The 13,558-nt window shown below is 45.6% G+C and overlaps 1 protein-coding gene across 1 annotated transcript in view; it reads left to right on the forward strand.

Moving 5' to 3' along the window:
- The window catches only part of dph1 (diphthamide biosynthesis 1), a 146,967-nt gene that overhangs the window by 38,419 nt on the left and 94,990 nt on the right, over positions 1-13,558 (forward strand). Inside the window, 1 exon segment of the mRNA XM_029773206.1 lies at positions 5,980-6,043. Coding sequence (XP_029629066.1) covers positions 5,980-6,043 — 64 coding nt within the window.

Consider the following 13,558-nt stretch of genomic DNA (forward strand, 5'->3'; position numbering starts at 1 on the left):
GAGGGTGAGGTGTTATTGGGTTGTGATGATGATGAGAGGGTGAGGTGTTATTGGTTGTGATGGTGATGAGAGGGTGAGGTGTTATTGGTTGTGATGGTGATGAGAGGGTGAGGTGTTATTAGTTGTGATGGTGATGAGAGGGGTGAGGTGTTATTGGTTGTGATGGTGATAAGAGGGGTGAGGTGTTATTGGTTGTGATGGTGATGAGAGGGTGAGGTGTTATTGGTTGTGATGGTGATGAGAGGGTGAGGTGTTATTAGTTGTGATGGTGATGAGAGGGTGAGGTGTTATTGGTTGTGATGGTGATGAGAGGGGTGAGGTGTTATTGGTTGTGATGGTGATGAGAGGGTGAGGTGTTATTGGTTGTGATGGTGATGAGAGGGGTGAGGTGTTATTAGTTGTGATGGTGATGAGAGGGTGAGGGGTTATTGGTTGTGATGGTGATGAGAGGGGTGAGGTGTTATTGGTTGTGATGGTGATGAGAGGGGTGAGAGACCCCACTTTCACCACTGTGGCTTTTGAGTCATTCTCTGTCACTCTTTGACACACTTTCAACAGCCCCAAGTACCTGCATTCTTACTGCACAGTGCACTCACCCATACAGGTGACAGTGACGGCATTGATACTCTCATCTATCAATCACACCTAGAGAGCTAGAATGGAGGGGAAGGGGGCAAGAGGGAATGGTGAAGAAAATAGCTGCATTCAATATCAATATGGTGTGAAACATGCTAACTTAATTAAAGACATATGGGAGTAATCCACCCAGCGCTGCCAGAAATCTAAAGTCCTGTATCTACCCAGGTGTGGATGGCAAAACGCTCATCTCCTGTTGATGGAAATGATAGCCATCAACAAGCGTTTCATACTGTAAGCTAAGTAGCAGGTAGTGGTGTGCAGGGAGAATGGGGTGGTCTTTGACTGGTCCCCATAGTTGGGGTGAGATGAGCTATGCTATGACTCAGTCTGCCTGTCTCTCCGAATACTTCCCAAATGGCACCCTATTCCCTATGCAGTGTACTACTTTTGACTAGAGCCCTTTAGGTACTATTTGGGATAGGGTGGCTGTAAGGATACCACCGTCTCTGTTCTGTGTTGGTTTCATTAGAGAGCTTCCTCTCTCTCTCTGGGCTCGCAAAACCAAAGATCACCTTATCGACTCTGTTGCACTCTACCCCTCTCTCTCTCTCCCTCCCCCCATCTGTTTCTGCCTGGGCTTTGAACCCTTTCCACTCAGCCTCTCTCGCTCATTCTCAGTTGAATTGTCGTCTTTGTTTTGGTCATTTAACTTCCTGTTGGAATGGAATGAAATGAAGCAAGCAAACACCATTGTTTTTACTGCCCAGCCTCAATTGTTGAGTGTAAACAGAAGCAACAGCTAAGTGAGCATACATTTGGTTCTGGAGAGTTACCATAGCTCCTTAGAAACGTCAGAATTTCAGATTTGACTGTGTCGTAGCGTTTGCTGTCATTAAATGTGAAGACTGTATATTATCAAATCAATTCTGTATGTGTAATTATTCCGTGATTAAACTAATCACGGAATAGTAATTAACTAGGAAGTCGGGGCACCATGGGAATGTTGTTTATAGAGTTTAAATTTCCCAAATATAACTCTTCAGATATTTTTTTATCTTATCGATTACCGTCTTCTATTAATGTATTGTTACCTCGTCAGTCTCATTCCTGAATGTCTCAAACCCTTGGAGATCTGCACGAACCCTGCAAGAACCCTGCACGAACCCTGCACGAACCCTAACAAAATGAACAGGATGTACAGATTATTTTTAAGGCTGAAAAATGTATCCTCAGAATGCTTCTATTCTTCTTTTCACCAAATATAGGACATTTTGGAGTGGTGCAGGAGCAATTTCATGTTGGGCCGGCATGTAGCCTATCGGTTAGAGCGTTGGGCCTCTAGCCGAAAGGTTGCTAGTTGGAATCCCCAATCCGCCAAGGTGAACAATCTGGCGATGTGCCCTTGAGCAAGGTACTTAACCCTACTTGCTCGCATTTGATTATGGCTGACCCTAGCCGTGATCCCACTCTCCGTTGTCTCGGGGAGTTGGCATATGCAAAAAACATTTCCAATGAAATAGGACAAACATAAGCAGTCACAAAATGATTATATTACATCCATTATTGTTAAATACTACAGCCATAGCTTAACTGATCACATTCTTTATCATACCTCAATTCCTCTCTATGTTGTCCTTGTATTTTTAAATCTTGTTTTCCCTGTGTGCTGAATTTTCCGTGCCTGCCATGGTCTCTTTCAAACGATAGTTGTTCAGCCTTGCACACTGAATTGTACCTGTGAAAGTGGAAGGCAGGAAACAGGCAGGACAACGTGAACAGAGAGACAAAACAACCTTGTGTGTCTGGAGGAACCATGAACATGTTTCCCTCAGGGCTGCGAAACAAACACACAACTGTTTCTCTCAGAGACAGAGCAGCATCGCAAATAATCAAAAAGGTTAGCAGTAGCAGTCACAGACGCGTATGAGTTCCCTCTGGTCTTCTCGTTTAACGCCTCTGAATTCTTTATGTTACATCTACACAAGTCTACAGATGTTTTTTGGAGAAGGTTTTAGAAAGTAAAGTCTGGGAGAAGTCCTATTAGAGCAGCCAGCCACTAATTGCAGACAGAGGTTGAGGCAACGTTTATTTTCTGCGACAGCACAAATCTGAGTGCAGATGAAGTGTGCCCCACAGTATAGTGTAACTGATGATTACGCTGAAGAAGTTCAGACTGAACACAAGCCCCCTGAGCACCTTCCACACTGTTATAGAATGCTAATACTATTCTAGATACAAGTCAAATCTGAAACGGAACAAATCTCAGTGTTTCGGGCCCGGCTAGACAGGATTGGGGACTTGGAAGTGAACTTGTTTTTTTCAGCTCCTCAGCTGACCTTTTTCTCCATTCACTCTCTAAAACGGGTTGCTGTACCAACTCTCTGTTGACACCTCCCAGACAGAACCCCCCCTTTCTGACATGCCGACACTCAAACCAATCACAGACTATCATATGTGCATGTTGGTACGTGTGTCCGTGGGAGGATGAATGACAAACACACAAGCATTCTTGACATTTTGTTTGTGTTAATGCTCCTGTGACGTTCATGACATTTCAGCTCACATGTGTACACACACACACACACACACACACACACACACACACACACACACACACACACACACACACACAAACACAAACACACACACACACACACACACACACACACACACACACACACACACACACACACACACACACACACACACACACACACACACACACACACATACATGCTTCTAAACCCTTGTGCAGAGCCTGTACACTGAGAGCAGATGGAAAGAGAGGTCTTGGCTTCTGTCAGCCAGGGTTGTGGTGAGGCTTAGAAACCTTTCTCGGTTAATAAACTCGCCCTTTTCCAGGTAACGACCTGTCTCTGTCTGTCTACATGGTGCACAGTGATCCCTTAACCTTTCATCAGAAAGACACACTCCTCTCCTCCATCCATCACACTTCAGGGCCATCCTTTCTTTTTGTCAGTGCCTTTTTAGTTTTCCTAGGCCATTTTTTATTGTTCAGTGTTGTCTACAGTCCTGTTTTTGTTGTTTGTCTTTGCTGTAGGAAACCACTGCAGTCTGTGAACATGGGCCTGAAATATTTCTCAACACTGCAGTCTACGTTTCCATTCACTGTAGTCACATGGTTTATCAAGGTGATGTGACGGGGTCTGTCTGACAGTGAAACATTGTCAACACTCTTCGTGATGTATCTAAAGTTTATTTAAACAGAGCCTCCACGAGTCCCAGTGTCTGCTAGAGGCAGCCCACTGATCTCAGCAGGCACTGGAAATGCAGACTGGGTTACACTACCTTTGATGCAGGGAAACATTTAAAGTGTTCCTTCAATTACTGAAAATGACATCAAATTCAAGGGGATTTGTGAGAGGACAGTGGACGAACGGCTTGTACATAAATATCACACTGGTATAATCCCATTTGAGTAAAGAAAGGCTAAATATTCATTCATGCTGAGCACTTTACATAAGTATGCATAACACAATATGTAACCACGCCAACATAAGGACATCAGTCTGTTACCAAGACAACAGCTCTGGATAACCAATTTGCGCAAGGAGGACGCAATGGCTTGATGTGAGGGGAAAAACCTCTTTGTTATTCAAAAAGGATCTGTTCCAATGTGAAATTAATGTGATATCAATTGAAAACTAAAAGGATTAGACCTATTGTGATGTGTTGTACATTTGCCAACATTGCAGAACCTGCAACACCTGTATGCATTTTGCCAGGGATGGATGAACTAGCCTAGTTTTGAGTGAATCTATGTTGTACATGATAACCCCGTTTTGTAAGTTTTGCCTTCTACTGTTGACTGTGGCTACAGCATTTGTAATTTATGACAGAAAAATAACCATGTTAATTAGAAATGTAGGTCATTCAGGGCCTCCCGAGTGGTGCAGCGGTCTAAGGCACTGCATCGCAGTGATGCGGCGTCACTACAGCCTGGGGTTCGATCCCAGGCTGTGTCATTAGGGCGTCGCACAATTGGCCCAGCGTCGTCCGAGTTAGGGGAGGGTTTGGCCGGGGGGTTTTACTTGGCTCATCGCGCTCTAGCGACTCCTTGTGGCGGGCCAGGCGACTGCAGGCCTCAGTTGTCAGTAGAATGGTGTTTCCTCTGACACATTGGTGCAGCTGGCTTCCAGGTTAAGCGAGCAGGTGTTATGAAGTGTGGTTTGGCAGGTCATGTTTTGAGGATGCATGACTCGACCTTCGCCTCTCCTGAGCCCATTGGGGAGTTACAGCGATGAGACAAGATCAGAATCACGAAATTGGGGAGCAAAGGGGGTAAAAATGACAAAAAAATATATATATGTTGGTCAGTGTATAGCGCTGTCTGTGTTTGAAATATGGGTTTAATTGTGGTCCGCCACAGAAGTTGTTTGTCTGACCAGTTTTCTGTATGTTTTCCCAAAGGGTTTCTGCCATTTCTCAGTGGCAGATATTACCCCACCCCTTGTCCTCTTCCTCTGACTTTAAGTGTAGCTGTTTCTCCATGTCCTGTAGCCTAGATCTCTAGATCAGCAACATTTGTGTTATGTCTGATACATCATCATGTTTATTTGATGTTTACAACCGAAATCCTGCACATTCTCCACAATAAAAGGAAATTGGGTGAGAAACTGTACTAGGCTACATTTTGATAGAGCAGGCCTTTCTTTATAGCATTTTTCCTATGTAAAGTTGTTGGCATCATTTTAAAGAGGTGTGATATTTTGCGTCTCAACCCTGGCAATGAGTCAACCCCCTAATGAAAGCATTTCCCATTGATTCGTCTTAGCTGGTGTCACACTCAAATAAGGTCCTACTGGAAACACATGCTGCTCTCAGCCCTTCACATCAGCAGCAGGACCAATCCTTCCTTTGTGTGATTTGCTTGATTCCCATTTCACAGCGATTTGATCCATTTCTCCATGATATCTTAATGCTGCATGAGAAGAAGCACAACGTTTCCTGATCCTTAGCGGTCTGCGTTGTGAGAGGGATATTTGTGTGACTGTGTTTGTGACTGTGACTCATGAAGCTGTTGGCTGTCATTGACAGAGACAGGTGGAGAAAAGGTGACTAATGGATTGCTAGGAGAAAAGGGAAGTGTGAAGACAGAGCAGAGCTGATACACTTCCATTTCCTGTTGTGCATCACTCAGTAAGATAAGACAACAGTAATGCAATGGACGGGAGAGAATTACCTTGAAATGTCAGCTTCCTTCTGTCTCAGTGAAGCACTTTGAAGTAATAACATAAGCAACAATATACATGTATATACTGTCTAGGATGTATTAAATAACGTGGTTGTCACTCAAGCTGCAGTTTTATGTGTAGGCTGGCTAGTTTGTCCTCTGAACCTTACCTCTGACTGTCTGTCTGTCTGGCTGTCTCTGTTCAGTGGCCCTGCAGCTACCAGAGGGACTGCAGATGTTTGCCTGTGTCATCGCTGACATCATCGAGAGGTAGGTACGGCATACAAACACTCACCACTCACTAATGTTTTTAATAGGTGGAAAGTGTGACTCATGCTCGTTTTAAAATAAAACTGATTCTATCTATTTGTTGTTAGCTAAAAACATTGATGTTTCTCCCTGAAACGGATCCCCTTGACTTGTGTTAAAGTTTTGGTGCTTTTAGAAGGTGGGTGGGTGAGCAGTCGTCGTTCTTGCTGAAGTTGAAGTTGAGCCGGCATGGCCAGTCTAGTCATTAAGCCAGCCGTTGTTATCATCATTCCCTTCCTGCCGCAGCCAGCTCATATCTGGTCTTCAGCAGGGAATTAGACACGATTGCGTCCACGGATCGAGCGGCTATCAACGCTTCACTCGATCACGGTTGGAGGAGGGGACAGCCATTATTCTTGTTAATTACATCTTGTTACAGGCTGCATAGACCCCTATTGCACACAAAGACTCCATCACACAGACACACTCGTACAAACTGATGCAGGAGTCCAAACCTTCCCACGGTCATTTGTCTTGTATACACTGAGCTTTGGCCTACGCCGTGCCAAAACAAGTTTGTACAACATTGATAAATTGGTTGAAAAAAAAGTAGTAATCCCAAAGAAAAACACTTCAGTTTAGATCTAAAATATGCATTTGAAGTGTTGAAAGAGGAGCTCTGTGTGTTTAAGGGCTTTCTTGACTTCTGTGGTTGTTTCTTTCATCTTCTCATTTCACCCCTCTCTGCCTCTCTCTCTCTGCTGTGACGACTGTAAGGGTTATCTAAAAGAAGATGGCTGCATCACTCCACATCCAAAGTGGATTTCTTTCCTAGGTGTGTGTTCGATACTAATGAGGTTAGTTGATGGACGTAAAGGATAGTGAGCTTGGGAAGGGAAGCTTCCACATGGTTTTCAATCAGAGCCCGTATTTGATTTCAGACAGGAAACGTAGTTCATGGTGTCCTCGTATGAAGCCATGCCTGTCATACCACAGTTATGGACCGGTGAGAAAAGGAACCGCAGTGGGCTGAATGCTTTGACTTTCTCCCTCTCTTCCCTCAACTTTCCCCTCTTCTCCTCCTCGACCCAGCTCTCCACTTTCCTTTTAACCCCTCTCCATCGCTCCACTAGTGCCACGCCTCCCTCGTTCCCTCTAATCTCTCCATCACTCCCTGTACGGCCACCCCTCAGAGAGAGAGGAGGAGATAGTGGCCCTGTCTTATCAGCAGCACTGCTATCAGCAGGAGAGCTGTCTCTCATATCTGGGCTTAAACCAACACTGTATGCGCTGTGTTCATCTCAGAGTTCTCTAAACTAAAGCCACCTCATCACCTTAGCCCATCTCAGCCCATTTCAGCTAATGAGAGCAATTAACGGCAGATGATTGCTTTCCTCACGTCCTCACCTCCCTCACACCTCTTCTCCTCCCCCTTCTCTCCTGCATGTCTCACCCCATCCAGATCCTACAGAGTATTTAAAGAGCAGTTTCCTCTGTCATCAGCTGTTGTTGTTTGTGTTTCTTCTCTTCTCTGTATAAATAAATACATCAGCAACCTCATTTGACCCCCAGGTCACAATAGTTCACTGTGTTCCAATGATCAGGCCAAGTGTTACATGAAGTCAGTACATCTAGGGAATGGGCATGGCCCTTGAATAGGGGATCTAGCTACAGAGGGATTGTTGGATAGTTGGTGTCCCTGGTCACCATGCTGTATCTGACCCGCTCTGTGGGGTCAGCAGAGGGTTCTGTCAGATATAGATGTTTAGTGACTAGTCAGGGCCTGGTTCCATCGAGCTGATCGTGGATTTCAGGAAACAGCAGAGGGAGCACCCCCCATCCACATAGAAGGGACAGCAGTGGAGAAGGTGGAACGTTTTAAGTTCCTCGGCGTACACATCACGGACAAACTGAAATGGTCCACCCACACAGACAGCGTGGTGAAGAAGGTGCAGCAGCGCCTCTTCAACCTCAGGAGGCTGAAGAAATTTGGCTTGTCACCAAAAACCCTGGCAAACTTTTACAGATGCACAATCGAGAGCATCATGTCGGGCTGTATCACAGCCTGGTACGGCAACTGCACCGCCCTCAACCACAAGGCTCTCCAGAGGGTAGTGTGGTCTGCACAACGCATCACCGGGAGCAAACTACCTGCCCTCCAGGACACCTACAGCACCCGATGTCACAGGAGGGCCAAAAAGATCATCAAGAACATCAACCACCCGAGCCACTGCCTGTTCACCCCGTTATCATCCAGAAGGCGAGGTCAGTACAGGTGCATCAAAGCTGGAAACGAGAGACTGAATAACAGCTTCTATCTCAAGGCCATCAGACTGTTAAACAGCCATCACTAACACAGAGAGGCTGCTGCCTACATTGAGACCCAATCACTGACCACTTTAATAAATGGATCACTAGTCACTTTAAACAATGCCACTTTAATAATATTTACATATCTTACATTACTCATATCACATGTATATACTGTATTTTATACCATTTATTGCACCTTGCCTATGCCTCTCGGCCATCGCTCATCCATATGTTTATATGAACATATTCTCATTCACCCCTTTAGATTTGTGTGTGTTAGCTAGTTGTTGTGAAATTGTTAGATTACTTGTTAGATATGACTGCACTGTTGGAACTAGAAGCACAAGCATTTCGCTACACTCATTAACATCTGCTAACCATGTGTTTGTGACAATACGATTTGATTTGGTCGTCAGTCAGTGTGGTGTGGGGACTGGGGCGTGGCCAGGGCTTTATAGCTGTCCATATCAGTGTGGGGATGAAGGGGCTAAGCTGCCCCGTGGGTAAGGAGGGTGGGATGGACAGCTATAAGCCCTAATGAGAGCAAGCTGCTCTGAATTCTAGCCCATGCAGTCAGTTAATACACATCAACTATGAGAGTGAACACGCTCGCAGGCGCTCACACACTCACGCACGCACACACACACACAGACAAAAACACAGGGGCTAGGTAGAGACTGGCACCTCCAGGATATAGATTCAGCACAGTGCTCAGTGCTCACATACAGCCAGAGAGATCGCCTACACAAGGGGACAGAGGTGCTCATGAAAGGAGCGATGTACATGCATGGACACACACTGAAACCGACAGTAGTAGGCTTGTATGAGCTGCTCTCATTTTCAACAGTACAGTATATATCTTTTCAGCCACACTATGGAGGATTGGCTCATACTAAGAATATGTGGCTATCTGTTCCACACAGACATCTGTAAGCATACTCTCTCCCACTGAGAAGTAGAGAGACTGCACCGCGTTTCCTCTGATCATTTAGAATGTCTCCCACCAGCAGGCCTGCTTCTGTTCTTTAAAGAGGCTTTGATAGGCCCTCAAAGAACTTAGTAAACCTTGTAAAGGTCTGCTGTAATGTCTCCAGTTGAATAGGCATGCTCTAACTTCTCACTGTATCCTCTGCTTCCCTGTAATACAGCTACACACTGGTAGCATCCCAAATGGCACCCTATTCCCTAAATAGTGCACTATTGACCAGGGCCCTAAATAGGGCACTACTTTTGACCAGGGCCCATAGGGCTCTATGTAGGGGATAGGGTGCCATTTGGTGCAGCGTCTCTCTTGATAACTGCCAAAGCCATTCAAAGAAACGTAAGGCTTAACTCAACTTGCACAACAAGTAAACAGACAGATAAGAACACAAGCGAGGAAAAAGTGATCAGAACAACAGAAAGAATCCCTAACTTGGACAGGCGGGCGATGGTGTGTGTGTTGTCATCCCGCCATATGTTTCATTGCCTTTGATGCCAGGCCATCTGTCTTCACCGCAGCCTTGAATGATACTTTGATGAACTTCCTTTAATATTTACTGTGTTGCTCCGGGAGTGGAGAGCCAGGGCTTGTGTTGTCGTCATCCATGGCCTGAGACTGGAGACTGGGAAGGAGAGAGAAGTAGAGAGGGAGGGGGGTGGCAGTAACATTTAATGTCCTCTGTCACCTGCTCTCTGGCACGGAAAAGATGGGCCTCCTCCACACAGAGAGATATTGACTTGTGACATAACTAGGATCTTGTACTTGGGGGTGAAGGTACATGACATGAGAGCATTATGCAACAGAGGGCCCTATTCAGTGGCTCATACACTCACGCAGTTCACAGTATGAAACAAAGAGGAAGTCATTTGTATATTTCGGCTTTTCAAACATAGATTTGTCACTGTGCCGGCCCAGGAGAATGTTACTTATGATTGACTGGCCCTTTGTTATAAATGTAGTGGTTAGATATTCTGGCTATTTTCATGTCAGCACGCCACTTAGAGCAACAGCCTCACCAGTTGAATCCATGTCAGATGAAACACAGGCCGTGATTGACCTGCCACTGTTCATGGCAGCGGAGTGAATGAAATGGGAGTTTAGAGCCTCATTTCTCTTTCTCTCACACTCACACAGAGAGAGCGAGCCCCTGCTGTCTCAGACCTTTCTAGTCACTCCATCATTTCTCTGGACCCCATCCTGGGGCTTCATCAGCCAGAACCTGATCAATTTCAGACACTTTTATTCATTTTAGTCTGCAGTAGCGTATGTGTGAGCAGCAGAAGCAGCCTCGGCCCACAGCCTTCCATGGTAAATGTCAGCCCTGCCTCTATAGAGGAAGACTGGCAGGAGCCTCCCTGCCCTCGTCTCATCACTCGCCCCCCAGCCTCTCCGTTCCTCCCACAGCACAGCTGAGCAGTAGGTAGCGGGAGCCTGGGTGTGACAGTGTGTGTCCCGGCCTTCTGTCCCCACCACTTACATAAGAAGCTCCCACTGGGTGTAGAGAGCAGCAGGGCCCCCATTGTGGGCACACACACACACAGACACACACAGACACACACACACACACACACACACACACACACACACACACACACACACACACACACACACACACACACACACACACACACACACACACACACAGACAGACAGACACAGGGCATCTCTCTGACTAATGAGCTCTCCTGCTTGGCAGCCCCCTCACTACCTTCCCAAAAGCCCAATCACATCGGTCTAAGGGCCCTGAGCAGAGACAGGCAGACACAAACATCCGGACACAACTGGACCAGGCAGCTATAGTATGCCCGGCCCACTCCCATCCCCACGACCAGGTAAGTTTCCAGTGCTATTTCAGGTTTAGTGAGAAGTCTCTAAGTGCAGCCTGTTGCAGGAAGTCACAGGTGGAAAAAGATCCTCCCACACCTGTATCCCATATCCCACAAACTATAGACCACTCTGTTATATTGGCCAACCTAAATCACCACTCTGACTGGAGGATGGCAGATAGCTGCTGGTGATATACTGCCTCTCATATAATGCCTTGGCAGATAACACCTGGGAAATTGCTTGACCTGTCTTGAAAATACAATCGATGCACTCCAGAGATGAAGCATCATATAGACTGTTGTCGTCCCTCCCGGCTGTCTGTATGTCCAGGGGGACAACGCCATGGGGAGTTGATGGGCTTTATAGAGAGACTGAAAGGCTGACAGTCTGCCCTTTCTCTCCATCACACTGCCTGGGTACATCCCAAATGGTAACCTATACCCTATAGTGCACGACTTGTTTTCAGAGCCCTATGGAACTTGGTCATATGTAGTGCACTATAATGGGAATAGGGTGTGATTTGGGATCGGCACCTAAATGAAATATGAGCGAGTGAGCAGCTGACGACAGAACGCCACAGTAGCTAATTACCCTGGGAGACGGAGGGAGCTCATCAGTGTGCTGTTTTTGAGGGAATCTTGGTTATTTATGAAGTAATGAAATAAACATATTCCCCTGTCCGTCCGTCCGTCCGTCTGTCTGCCCAGCGTTGTGTGTGTGTGAGATACGGAGTGTTCAGTGCTCTGCTCGGGAAACTCAAGGTTTCAGCCTACTCTCCACTCTCTCCTATTTCACTCCTGTATCACTAACTCAGACCAGGCAAAATCATTTAGGACCAACCGTACATTCCAGCCCCACCACATGCAGACATAATTGAACACCGAGAGCGATGCATAATATTACCTGCAATTTCAAAGGGGAACATGAATATGTGTGGACATATGCTCATGCACATTTAAAATGAGTTTGGGGCTTTTAAGATGTTATTTTGGAGTGAATGCAGGCAGTTGACAGCCAGTTCAATGTGAGGAAAATGGAAATGGGCCAATGGCTAATTCTGTATTTGAATAATAGAAAACTAGAGTTCCATGTATTTACATGTTCTAATACCGTTGGTTTAAAATGGACACACTGCAACAATGTTTATCTCTGAACGTTGATACTGTACACTGACAGACCAGGTGAATCCAGGTGAAAGCTATGATCCCTTATTGATGTCACTTGTTAAATCATTGTAGATGAAGGGGAGGAGACGGTTTAAAGAAGGATTTTTAAGCCATGTGACATTTGAGACATGGATTGTGTTTGTGTGCCATTCAGAGGGTGAATGGGCAAGACAAAACTTTTAAGTGCCTTTGAACGGGGTATGTTTTGTACACCTCAATGTGTATCTGAACTGAATGTGAAAATACAGATTCTTGTGAACAGAGATCAGTAGTATCCACGTATAAAGTGGAGAGGCTATTGTAGGACCTAATGAGCCATTTGTAACATGGCTTCCTGCTTTGTAAAGGTTAGCTACACATCTGCCCTGTGCTCCCTCTGAAGGAGAGAGTGTGAAGGAGGAGGGGAGGGCAAAGATGAAGGGATGACCTTATGGGATGAGGGAGCAAAATAATGTAATGTCTAACAGGGGAGGATAGAGAAGAGCAGAATATTCTAGTAGAATGTCAGTAGGTCTAGAAAGCAGCACGGCGGTGGACTATGCCAAGGATTGAGAGAATGAGAAATGTTGAGAGGGGGAGGGAAGAGAGGAGGAGGAGAGAAGCCAAAACAAGTTGTTGAAATTAAGAGCAGTTGTGGAAAAAGAGGAGGAGGAGAGAGATTGTCATATAACTGGAGGGAACAGAGTGACAGATAGATAATAGAGGGAGGTTGTAGGAAGAGAGAGAGACAGAATATTACTATCAATTACAACAGTGATAGCTCTTTGTAACCATTTTGTCTCACTTGTACATAGCCCTTTTGGGCATGGGGATTTGGATTGCAGTTTGTGTGTGTTGCTGCAGACAGTGTATTTGAACATCCCGGTGAGAAAAGCACCATGCATTTTTATATCATGCCCTTTTTTTTGTCTCCGAGCTGATGATTTTAAAATGGCTGCGCTGTAAAAGGATCATGTAAAGAAACCTGGGGGACATGATTTATCCTATCTCTGGCTGAGCAGAGGGGTTAAAGCCTAGTGACTGACCTCAGATCAGATTCCATCAAACTGTATTCCCTCTGCAACACCACTAAAAGCCTGTAATGTCCCCTCAGCCCTGCCAGGTCCACTGTGCTGTCCACTGGTTCCTCCTTTTACGCCTTGTTCTGACATCTGATAACCCAATTATATAATAAATGTCTGCATTTTTTTTAAAGCTCTCTATAGATGAGATTGAAGCATATCAGGGTTCTCCACTCCCAGCTCTGTA

The sequence above is a fragment of the Salmo trutta genome, chromosome 13 (assembly GCF_901001165.1).
Source record: "Salmo trutta chromosome 13, fSalTru1.1, whole genome shotgun sequence".
Lineage (NCBI taxonomy): Eukaryota > Metazoa > Chordata > Actinopteri > Salmoniformes > Salmonidae > Salmo > Salmo trutta.